The 13,258-nt window shown below is 38.8% G+C and overlaps 1 protein-coding gene across 3 annotated transcripts in view; it reads right to left on the bottom strand.

Moving 5' to 3' along the window:
- crhr1 (corticotropin releasing hormone receptor 1) overlaps nt 1-13,258 on the bottom strand; it is an 88,001-nt gene that overhangs the window by 55,548 nt on the left and 19,195 nt on the right. For 2 of the 3 annotated variants that reach the window (XM_081711183.1, XM_027030045.3), the window contains 2 exons: nt 7,997-8,084; nt 982-1,032 (listed from right to left, as the gene is read on the bottom strand). In XM_081711183.1, the coding sequence (XP_081567309.1) occupies nt 982-1,032; nt 7,997-8,084 (139 nt within the window). Of the gene's footprint in view, nt 1-981; nt 1,033-7,996; nt 8,106-13,258 lie in introns of all 3 variants that reach the window. The other variant, XM_081711184.1, reaches the window with a different exon arrangement.

Below are 13,258 nucleotides of genomic sequence, written 5' to 3'. Positions count from 1 at the left end.
ACAGTAGATTAAACGATACACAGACATAAAGAAACTCTTCTTAACGCTGGAGGTGTTTGATTAACAGTGGGTAAAAAAGTCTCAGTGTTCTGGTTAAATGTGACCACAAGTATGAGATTTACAAAAATGCACACCACAGTTGTGCCACAGTCTTCTTGATAAGAGTATTTTAAGCACAAGAGATTTTTAGTGGTTGTGAGATGAAATCTACAATGCAAGTTGATTCTGGGATTATATTTATTTTGGATTATATGTAGTTTGAAAATTTTATCCTGAGTATAGTATTTTAAGGTGTTCCTAAATAACATTATTTACAGCATTATGTAATATTAACATGCCATGAACTTTACCCATACATAATACTAACAAATTAATTACCACCTGCATTTACAGATTTAAGTGTTGGCCATGGGCAAACAGGTTACGATTACATGCTTAAACATTTTGAAAAGAAAAGAAATCAGTATCTAAATCAAAAATATTTGGTGTCCATTACATTTGGAAAATGTCAATTAATTCAACCTCATTATTTACTAATGGTTCATTAATGTTGAAATTCATGGTGGTTATCGAAATGAATACTATATAGAATGTTAGATAAGGGAACCTTTAATGTCGAAGCATTCTTTCATAAAAGAGCTATACATTTCAGCAGCTGGCTTTACAGTGATGCAGCGTAGGAGTTATGACACTTGAAGCTGCAAAATGTGATTCAAAAATATCTCCACATCTAAACTGAGCCAAGCTATTCATTATCGAGGGAATTGTGCAATAAGCTTGACTGTAGAAATGGTACATTTTTATATCAGCTGTGAGAACTTTGGCTGTTTTTAGAAACTGAAATTGAACATTCACATACTGGTTGAATGAACTCATGCAACATCGATCTGGGCCCAGCTTGACTTCTAAAAACACTGTAGAACACTGTTAATTTAGTATGTATATAGGTGAACAAAGTTAGGAGATGGAGAATGACCTCACCTGTGTTATTACTTGAGCTGGATGTCTGGTTCCACAGTAACAAAGTGCGAGCTGGAAAAAGAACAAAATGAAATGGAACATTACAGCTGTCCTGTAAACAAATAAATGTTTTTTTTTTCAATCAGTGCAAAAAATGTTATGGTCAAAGCCCTATGTTCCTTCTATGACCTGGTTGTTTCCAATCTCTGTTCTGACCTTTCTACTGCAATGCACTTAACAGTAATTCTCAACAGTAATTATCGAGCTGCGCCAAGTGTGCATGAGCAGAAAAAACACAGGCCTCCTAAGTAGTGCTCTAATCTGCTCTGGTGCATCAGGCCAGAAAACAACAGTACAGTGATATTCTAAATCTCTGCCCAAGGTGATGCGGTGGACTTGCCGTTGCAGTGTGCTTGCTTGCACCATACATTCTCTGTTCTCTTCTCCTGTATGTATGACTGCAGTGTCGTCCTTTAAGTTCCCTTGTTGGCTTTGATAGAAACTGTGGCTTGTGGAGCCCCAGGGGATGCTGAGGGGGGTGGCTAGGATAAAATCTATGACGTGTATCATATTGAAAACTGTGTCAGAACCCGTACTTTGTAGTTTTGTGTGTACGGATGGTGTAATAGCCAAAAGCAGACATCAGAGAACTTGCAATGGTGCATCTTGTTATCCTTGGCATTATAAGAGGTCTTCAACAAAACAGTGGAACAGTGAAATCATATCCAATATGTGATTTGTCATCTATCCTGAACTCTCAGCTGCAAACAACAGTCATTATAAGAAACAACAAACCAAACATTGTACACTGTAATACAATGTGGTTGGTATGGTGTAGTGGGTAACAATGCTGCCTCTCCTGTTGGGGTCAGGGCTTGAAACCCCATCTGAGCAAGTACCAATAAGAGTCCTTGGCAAGGCTCTTAACATCTAGCTTTGTCTATGTCTGTAATAAGCTTAAAATTATAAGTTGCTGTGGATAAGAGTGTTTGCCAGATGTGTAAAATGTTCAGAGAGGGTGGAAATCAAAGCTACCTCATGCTTAAAAATGTAAGTCTGTGCAACTTAACTGGAAGGCTGCCTTTTAATGGTTTGTGGCTGCTTTTAATTAATGTTGATCATATACTAGCAAATGTAATTTCCCATAAGTTGTTGTGACCTTTCTTTTTTTTTTAAAGATCATCATTTGGGATCAGTTGAAGTAGAGAAAATAAGTCCCAAAGGCAGGGCCATGAGCAGTCACAGAATTCAGTGTGCTTTTGGATTGATATTCGCTGTTTATTGACTCATCCCTTTGTATTAGATAAGTGCCACTACAGTGACGCTATCTGCGGATGGTTCTGCTGAACAGCACAGTCAAAAGCCATTTTGGTAACTGGGCAAATCATTTAAGTGACTGTGTGAATTTCTGATTTTAGTAGAATAAGACAAATGGGTAATATTGGTTTATTATTCACATATTCATTTATTTTTGTGCCTCACTGCATGAAGCCATGTTGCACTATTATTTTTAGAAATGACAGCAACCTCATGGCTAATGCAGGCCAATGGTGTGACTTTGGTTATGCTGTGCCATTGGGCCATGTTCTCAGCAGGATTTACTGTGGTGGTTTGTGCTGGCCAGGCTTTGGAGTCTGACCTGCTGCAGTGGTTTGAGTGTGCCACCTGTATCCTGGTGCTAACCCAAACAAAACGGGCCAGTTGATGTGATCATATGCTGCACAAAAGAGATGCTACGAGGTTCTGTGAAATGAGGTTGTTGACACTGCCTATGTCACCCCCATGCAAGTGGATACTACCAAAGGGTCTTAAATAATAAGACCAATCATGTTTGCTTTTTTGTCTGACATTCACAAAACTGATCAATGGGCTGCTATCCAGATAAGCTCATATTTGATTTGATGACTATTTTGGTGTTTAGATTTAGGGGCTTTATGGGGACAGCCTGGTTCTCAGGGGATAAACACATTTATTTCCCTTGAGTCTTGAAAGAGCTACTGCACATTGGAAAGGAACTGTAGTCCAGGCCACATGGGTCTGGCACTTGGGGATCAGTTCTTCTCTGACCCATGCAGAGCATTCCCATAGCACAGATTTCAGTTCTCAGGCTGGAAGTAGATTAAGTGAACCAATTTCATGGAGACCCATATGCTCTGCCACATTTACCAGTACTGACATTCTGTCAGGCCTGACACAGTTGATTTATGGTATGGGAAATCTGAGGGATAAGTGCTTTTAGAAGAGTGCATCTATGACTGATCCCTGACAGCCTCTTGGTGTATTCATAGAGGCACTGAGTTCTGACAATCACTGGTATTACTACGGTGGCACATAACAAGCCTCACATAAAGCTGAGGAAACATGACAATCTGATAACACTAGACAGTCTGATAACACTAGACAAACAAAATGTGAACTTTTTTTTGTCCCACATATTTATGCTTAATTTGAATCTGTTTTTAATTATTTAATTTGATATGCATGGTTTTTAAGTGACAGAGCAATTAAATTTGACAATAAACATATATTACATATTTATCAGTAAGGCTGTTATTACATTTAAAAATATGCACAAACGTCTTTCTAACATGTACAGATATTTCCCTGCTATTTGCCCTCAGGAACATCCCTCCTAGTCCAGCAATGGCTTGCCAATATAGAGGGGATTGGTACCACTTTTCTATACAATACATAATGATATACTAGTGTACTGAAATAAACAAACAAACAAAAAAACTATTAGCAATAGAGAAATTCTGAAAATATATTTGGATTCAGTGTGCAAAAATACATAAAATACATATATTTTTGAATGTGATGAAATTTTTGTTAACCAGTGTAACATATTCTATGAGCTCAATTACAAAAAAAGACATCTTTTACAGGAGATCATGAATGAAAAAGATGGGTGAGCATTGCGCAACATCTATTGGCGACAAAAATATGACATGCAGGCTCTACCCCTGAATCATGCTGTTTGGGCCTTGGATTGTGGATCCGTGGAACAGATGGTTATAGTGCAGATGACTGAGCACTGATATAGTGAGGGGATCAGGATGAAGGTGCCTGCACCACAGACCAGTCAGCTAAGGATCAGTAGTAAGAGAGGGAATGCAGGTGGAAGCTCCACATGAAGCCTGGCTCATTTAGGTTTTTTGATAAATTAAAAAAAATAAAGCAAGAGCAAGAACCATCAGTATGGTTTATGTGTAGAGATGCTTATCCACAGTGGTACTATATAGTTCTAGTGTCTGGCAATTACTTTAAAATGAACCTCATTAGCCCTCATCTTGTTAGAAGAGGGAGTTATCAGTAACAAAGGAACAGTTAAAGCTATTGACAAGGTCTTTATATGTACAGTAGTCTCATAAATTGCCTGGGTATAGGCCACTTCTATTGGCAAGTTCATTTTAAGTGCTGATGTCTTGCCATAAAAGCAGATTTCTTATGCTATAATAGCTGCTACCTGAGCTAAACTGCCTTAGGGAGAGTCCAGGAGCTCTACCAGTGTAGCTTCCAGTGAGGTTCTGCAGTGGGTTAGCCACACAAACTCCTTTTGACTGAGAGGAGAAAATAATACTTTGTACTGTTCATGTTCTATCATTTGATATTATGCAAAATACACACACACACACACACACACACACACACACACACACACACACACACACACACACACACATTTATATTTGGACTGACACATATATTGACTGGCAAAATGTTCTTTATTTTATGGCAAAAATTGTTAAGGTTCCTAGATTTAACAGAGTTTTGAAGTTGACAGAATACATAATACATAATAAGGTCCTTTGCAATGTAAATATTTTTTAGCATGCAGTAAAATCTGGCATATACCTGTATCAATTGCAATGTCAATTGTAAACAAAATATTTTACATAAAAGAGAGGCTTTAACATTTAAAAAGCACACATAAATACATTTTAGGTTTTGTGACATAGTCCTCTTATGGCTATATTCAGTAACTTGCAGACAAATAAAAAAATTAATAAAAAATATAAAAATAAAGCAATCTGAATAGATTTATTCTGTTCATCACAATAAACAATATATTCATAACAGTGATGATAGCAGTGTCAGAGAGTGAATGGATGCTAATCACGTTTAGTGCCAATGGCACTAATGCTCGCTGCTAATTGCAGGTTTGTGCATATTCTGCAAGAGGCACGTGTTTGTTTCCTTAGTGACCGTACTGCTGCAGAGCGATGCAATGTCCATGATGTGAAGACATCCGTTATTGTCTACTACCATTCTGTTAAGCAACACATGACCTCTTGAACCTGTTAATGTCAGTGTGTTGCAATCATGGCAAAGGAAAGTGGGCTTATCTCTGCAGGGTGAAAATGTGATTTCACTGGGTTTTAAAATGTAAAATTCTGCAGCAATAACTCTACTTAGGCAGCTGCAGATGGGATTCAACACAGCTGACTAAACTGTCATGAGTTATTGTCTTTCAGAAAGTTTAGGTTTATGATGGTGACACTGCAGACCTTAAAACTCACATTAGCCTCATATTAACATCATATATATATACAACTATATTCCTGATTGTCTCTAATTTCCAGTGTTGAAAAGCCACTGTGAATCATTTGGATCCCTGTGAATTATTTGGATCTGTGCCATCTAAGGCTGTCTGGTGTGGGCTATGCTGTGTATCCTAGCCAGCTGGAGACAGTTCTCACATTAACATGAGATGAACCTGGATCTGAGGCTACCAGATGACCAACACACTGATGGCCTACATGTGCCGTGTGATTAGTGTACAAAGTTACTGTTTAACATTTAAGCTTGGTTGCCTTGCTAGAAAGTTATGTTTGGTTAGCAGAGGCTGTTTTCTTTTTCATTCTGTCAAAACTGTTGTTTTTTGTTTTTTGCCAAGGTTATGAGAGTGGGAAACACTGTGATTGACTGTAGCTTATATGGGTTGCTACCAGTCTGGTGTTACTATGAGCTCTGCAACTGTCTGCTCACACATGTGCTTTTCTAGTTTTTTTTTGTGTGTGTAAGAACAGGTAAAAAGGTAAAAAGAGATACTGAGACTGAGGTGACATTAACATATTGGATATTATTTACCTATTCGGTATACATGGCATCAGGAGAGCAATTGAAACACCTTTTTTTTTGCTTATTCAGAGTTGATAAATGGCAACTCTGTACAGTTGACACCTGCTGTATATTCATGAAGCAGAGCTGCCATTCATATTTTTAAAAATAACAGCACATTACGGGTTACCATTACAGGTTACTGGTTAAACATACCTAAGAAAAGAACCATGCACTCATTGCTAAATAAATAAATTCATGTATAAATAAATAAAAATGATATGCATATAATTTTATTTATGTATTTTTATATATTATTTATTCATAAATAATATAAATAATAATAAAAATAAGTAATAATTTAGTAGTCATATTCTAAGTGCAGAATCTTTTCGCAGAGTACTATGCGCTAATCCCGTATGCGTGCACTCCCGTTCTCCTGCTAATGTTCACATAATGATGTTTATGGGACATTATTGACCACAGGAAGAAAGTACAAAGACAATCAGAGCATGTTATTGTTAACGTTCCCTGCACAGCCATATGCCAGTAAAATAATTTCATGCATTTACATCAGGTGTCCTTGTCTTCTATCAGCTACATCCTCTTTCCTCTGATTTACAATTTGCTTGGTAAGTGTTTTACAAGATATATGCAAAGTGCATACAAAACAAAAACAAACAAATAAAATGTGGATGCTTTGTTGTCTGTTTAGGGATGGCCAGAAGAGGAGGGATGGCAGGATATGATGTCAACACCACCACCATTCGGGAACTGATGCTGCCTTGTAGTAATGTGTGTTTACACAGCTGTGCAGTAAATTATTCTCTAATTTTTCTGGCCTTATGTAATTGTCTCATATTTTGGCTGGGGCCATCAGAGCAAAGTGCAGGCCTGGTGGCACTTCTGATAACATTAAACATACAATATATATATATCCATATATTTCCATATGAAGAAGAAAGAACAATTCAGTTATATGTACGTGATTTCACTCATGTTTTTTAATAGTTTTTTTTAAAATTTATTTGGCATTCTATTGGTATTTGTTTAAAATGCAAGGATACTACAGAAAATGAACAATACTTTTTATTCATTTAAATTTAGGGGTTTTGGAGAGTATAGGCTATAACATAATTACATAAAATTGAAATAGTTATGTGTACAGAAAGAGGCAATGTACAGAAAGAGAAAGTATCTCATCAGCTTTCTATTTATGCTCTTTGACCGATTAGAAGCTTTTTTTTAAAAGCAAGCAAGAGGTCACAACACCAGCAAGAGGGGTGTATAAGAGAGAGAGGGGCTACACTCATGCCCCTCATCAGGGGTCCTCACACTGGGCTACACCATCCTTTCACAGCAGGGTTCATCTACCTGGGGCACACTCCCAATGGCCTCACAGCCATCCCATCTCTGACACCATGTGTAATGAAGGCATAAGGAATCCACCCTATCCAGGACTCAAACGCAGGGCTGACAGAAGGTAAACATGAACTCTGACCAACAGACCAAAGATCTAGCTCTCTGGCACAGCAGTCAGCGCACCAATTTAACCTTCCTAAGTGATGGTCTCCCTCACATCACCAATCACACCAAATCTCCTCTAATCTTCTCTTCCTTAACTCTTAACTTGTCCTTTTATTATTTTTGATTCCATATAGTATTACGTGTAACATCATGTGCTTTTTAATGATGGATCAGTACAGTTTAAAGAAGTATGAAAGCAAGGGCAAAAACTGAGCCATATTTCCCATGAATCTCTTTGGGAATCTCATGCAATTTTCAGAAATCTTGTAGGAAAAAACACAACAGGAATTATTTTTCCAAACTAATAAATATCAATGCTTTCTGCTATACTTTACATATGAGCATATTTTCATATAAGTATCTTGGAATGTATTATAACCATTAAACGTAAAAGAAAGAAGACTGCTGACCCAGTTATGGTTTCACCAACACAAGAGTGCACACTCACCAGTGAGGTTGGTGGAGAGCAGCAGAAGCGCATCACATGTCAGCTCAGCCGTGGCCCCGGAGATGAGTGTAACCCAGATGGAGAACACCTGCATGCAGGGAAAGAAGGACTGTGAAAGAGACATTCAGGTGGGGGATGGGGGGCAGTGTTGTGTTACCAAAAAAAGGGAAAGAAAAGTGTACAGTGAAATTTCCTGTTAGGCAAGTGGTAAGAAGATAGCATATGTTTCATATTTAATGCCAGTGCATGTGAGGATACTGATGTGGGAGCAGAGCACAGGTGTGTGATATGCAGCAGATAGACCACAAACACATCTGAACATGATGCTGAAGCGTGAACGTGGTGGTAAACACATTAGTCACGTGTTGTGCTTCACTCGTTTTTGGCGCTTAGCAGTAGCAATTTGAGCTCAGTCAACTGTGTACTGTGTGTACCGCTCCAGACATCACAGCATGTCAAGGCAGGAGATGGGATATTAAGCTCGACTTTAAGCATAAAGAGCAATCATTTGTTACTGCCTCAAACATGAACAATCCCCAAATGAATTTTTGATTGACGTGCTTCCAGTGTTGGTGTGTAAACATCTGTAATCCACAAAGGACACAAATAATTGCACAGCATATACAATAGCTGCAGCTGCTTAGCCCTCGATGTAAGTTTTATGTAATGCACATCTGTCTGAAAAGTTCAAAAGAAATCTACATTTTACTGGACCAAAGCTATTTAAATCACTGAGGGTATAGGGTTCTGTCTGCTACAGTAGGCATAGTACATTCTTCCAACACGCTGAGCTATTTCTTTATGCTGCAGAACAGCAAATACTGTTAAGTGGATGAATATACACAGTTAAAGATAGAAGGCATGATTTAATCATTCATTCAGCTCCTGCACAGTCTTGCCAATAACAAGGCACTTGAACACCAGACGATTAACCTGTCTTGAGGCTCAGTGAACTGGGCTATTACCAACTATTACAAACATGAATGAGCCTCAGAATACTAACTCAGAATGTCTACGTCATAATCTTTCTGTGTTCTTGTATGTGTCTCTGTGTGTATTATTCTTTGAATTTAATGCATCATTGTGATCAGCATTCCAGAATATTAGATACATTTGATCTAGTATTTACAGACTTTGCTTGATGCTAAAATGATTCATATTATCAAGGTATTTATAGTAGGCTTTAAGAACACCAGTTCACATTTTCTTTAGAAAGAAGAGATGAAGAAAGTAGCCCTTTTTTAAACAATAGATGTTTAATTGGAGAAGCTTGGCAGTATAGGACACAGTCACTTTGTTCTGGTGTGATGCTTCCCTGTTAATGCAGTGTAAGGCTGTGGAAAGCGAACTGCTGAGATGGGATTCAGGGGCAGGCTGTGTTTTTTATTGAACAAAGTCGTAACTTGAACGTGGGAATATAACGGAGATTGACAAGGTTGACGAAGACAGATATGATCACCAGAACAACAACAATAATAACAGCAGGTAAAAGTAATGACGTCTGCCAATGTGCCAATGGGCGCAGAGCAGGATACACAGACCCCCTTGTCTGTGGAAGATGTTTATTAACATAAAACGTGGTCAACAATAGTGGCACTCACATATAACATCTACGGAGAACATAATTAAACATTTAACACTAAACAATGAACACGTACACATAAATGAGTGACAAACACAAATCCACGTTACTACTACTGTGATGTATATAGAGATTGATGTAAAGTAGCGACAATGACCAACACAGGGCATACACTGACAGGGGTTTAAATAGACCAACAAACATGTAACATTCAACCCAGCACAGATGTGTGCTATCCTAGGTGGGCGTGGTTACAATAACACAACTGTGAGTCCCCTTGCACGCGGCGGGCCGTGCCACGTGACTCATGGGGGGAGGAACGTTCCGTGTCAAGGGCAACAACAAAGAGAACCAACAATCATGGCTGGGGAACATAGGGTTTAAATATACATGACATGGAGGGACCAACACAAATTGAGGACTGGCAACAGGGATTACAGCATAGCACATGGAGTTCAACGTGATGGAAGACAAAAACAAAGACACATTACCACGTGTAGGGAAACGTTGATGAGGGGGAAAATGACATGCATTTTAGACTGCATGGATATGTGTACATTGACAGTACCTGTATTCTGTGATTTAATACATCTCTCCAGGATATTACCATCTTATAGTAAAGAACACTTTTATAGGTTTCTCATGAAACCTACCAATATGCTCTTAATGTAATAAAACGTCCATATGTCCAAAGTCTTATACTTCGCTCTGCAAGGGCAAACATGACATGATGAATTGACCCATCAGTGCCTTTAGAGCTCCTGGGTAATCTAATATCACCCAGTTTTGCTACACTGTCCCTCATGCTGAAGCACTCCTGAAGAAACAGTAGAAGCATCAGTATGTTATACATATCAGTAGTTCAGAATGTGGATGTACTTTGGAATGGCTGCAGTTGGTTGCTGGTTGATGATGATTTTACTAGAAGTGAGGAAGGTGACTGGAATCTCCGCTGCAGTGATCTAATCGCAAGGAGTGACATGCGACGTGAGAATGCAATCTCTCAATCCTCCTATGAGCACAGATGGGTTTTCATAGCCACATGCCAGCAGCTGCTGCAACCCACCCCTACCTCAGAGCTTGGGGTGGAGACAGTGAGAGGGAGAGAAGATAGCACCAAAAACAGCCCTGAGGGTTTTCCAAGCTGAGTATAGGAAAATATGTCTTGTCAGTTACTTCTGTATGAAATACATCTGCCTTGGTTAGCCTCTGCCTGAGGTTTTCCCAGAAACTTCATAATGACTCATCATCTTTCAGTTGCTACCCTAGCCATGTCAATCTTCTCCTTGCACTGTCATTTCTTTTCTCATCTTCCTGTTGTTTCTTTCTTTGCTCTTTCAAATGTAATTTAAGATGTTATTTTTATTTGTTCATTTTTCATTTGTAATGTGGACCATCACCATAACCATCATAATTATTATATAAAGAAATTATAATCGTCTTGATGTGTCAAACAACAAAAAATGTGTGATACTGGTATTTGAGTTAACGTGGTATTTGAGTTAACACTCAAACTGACAAACTACTGCTGTAGTCCTTCATACACTGGCATGTGTGTTTTACTGATGTGACAATGTTGATCTGTGTGTTTGTACTATCAATTCCACACAGTTGATAGATGCTTTGCTCCATGTCTCTCAGCAGTTGTTCCCCTCAGCATCTAAGCTATTAAGATAGCTTATAGCATCTAAGCTATTAAGAATCCTCCAAGAAAGTACTTGGGTTTACTGAGAAAAATGTAGTCCTATGGGATCTCTGTTCAAATTCCATTATTGTGCAAATTTATTTTGCAGTTGTCTTTACTGGATGCTATTAGTGTATATGGCAGTCCTCTTGTTACTAAGGCAAATTGTGTGTGTGTGTGTGTGTGTGTGTGTGTGTGTGTGTGTGTGTGTGTGTGTGTGTGTGTGTGTATGTGATCGCATATATGTGTATGAACAGAAATAAAAAGTATGGTTTGCTCAGAAGGTCAAGTTCTTCTCAATTTCATCAAGATGAGATGAGAACGGAATCTCATATAGAAAAGAGCAGTGGGGTTACTAAACTCCACGCACTTACCTACCTGATAAGCACGAGTGGCAGCTAATTCCCTGACTGCATTAAGAACCAGGAGCAAAGCCAGAACCACACACCACACTGGCCCTCCCGCTGCTCAGTGTGGAAGACCTCCACCCTCCTCTGAGTGCCCCTGAGGCGATTCTCACCACAAAAAGCATCCCAAAACAGCGCAGGAGAGGAGGTGGCTGCAAACAACATGCACAGGTTGACAGCTCAGTCGTAATCCAGCTCCCCTGGGTTTCCTCCCCGAAGGTATAATGGCTGACATGAAAGGTTTAAAATAAAGGTAAAATGCTTTGTGCAAGTACAATAGGGAGTGACAGCTTCAGTCAAGGAAGCTTTAGCGGTTAGATAAGGTATGAGGCTGATAAACACCTGAGCCTGGCAAATTATTAAAACTGCTGGACAAATGGGGAAATACTGTATATCTGAAAGGTGCACAGCCTGTTCCATTTGCCTACACAAGTGAGGAGGAAGTGAGACAATAATTTCCAGCATTTCCAGCACATTTTTGGTTATTAAAGGTTACGTGTGAAACATACTAAGGCTTCACTGGCTACTGGCATGCTTGGAGGTGCAATATTTAACAGTATTTAACACTTGGCAAAGCACGTGTTAATATTAACTTCTGGTGGAGTACTCTATATGAAGTATTTATGAGGAATAAATGAATGATGGAGGACATGCGCAAAGCTTATGTCCTTGACTGTTTAGGTTGCATTTATTAATAACTTATCACAACTCTGCTGGCAAAGCAAAATCATGATAATTGATGAAAGTTATGGGCATATGTGAAAAGATGTATTGTGAATGAAAGTTTCCTTTGAGTTAATAGTACAGCACAGCTTCTTTATATGTAGGGAGCTGTCAACTTCTGGCTGATCTCTGAACTTTGACCTTGAGCTAAGATACTGAGCTCCTGAGACCCCTCCCATAGCTTGCTTGTTCTGTCTGCCTCCGGAAAAGCCTATGTATAAACAGTAGTAGCCTATAAAAATTGCATAAAGGAGATTACCTACAATTCAGATCTCTTACAGTGATCCTTTCTGCATCTCTCTCTGACTGTAAATATATTGTTGTATCAGCATCACGTCAGATACTTCAGGCACCGCTTCTGTACAGGTAGTTTTTTGTGTGATTTTGCAAATGAGTGCAGTTTTTTTTCCCCCAAACAGGTCTATACTATGAAGATAATCAGAAAGCTAATCCCCCTGCCCAGGTGGTGAAACTGTGTTGAAAATTAGATCTCTCCCTTCTTTCTCCCTCATTCTTTTTTCTGTCTCTCTATCATTTTCTTTATCTCAATTTTGCTTGCTTTCTCTCATTCTCAATCCTACTCTTCTTTTATATTATCCCCCTTCCACTTGTCTCCTGTCCTCTCTCCATGCCTTTTTTTTTATTCAATCCCTCTGGGAGCCTTCAAAGTTTTTTATTATTTTTTTAAACCCATCAGACAATAAGCGCAGTGCTGTGGAGAGATTGGCTTGTGCCACTAGTCTAGAGGGCTTTGGTAGAGCAGCTTTAGCCCTTATGGTCTCCATTTCTCATCATTCCATGCAGCCATGAAGGAACCATTAAAAGAAGCTTCTTTTGGGTTCATTGTTGAACAAATGTTACAAATT

The sequence above is a fragment of the Electrophorus electricus genome, chromosome 3 (genome assembly GCF_041902795.1).
Source record: "Electrophorus electricus isolate QZ-2024a chromosome 3, ASM4190279v1, whole genome shotgun sequence".
In the NCBI taxonomy this organism is placed as follows: domain Eukaryota; kingdom Metazoa; phylum Chordata; class Actinopteri; order Gymnotiformes; family Gymnotidae; genus Electrophorus; species Electrophorus electricus.
This window is presented reverse-complemented; position numbering and strand designations above follow the sequence as displayed.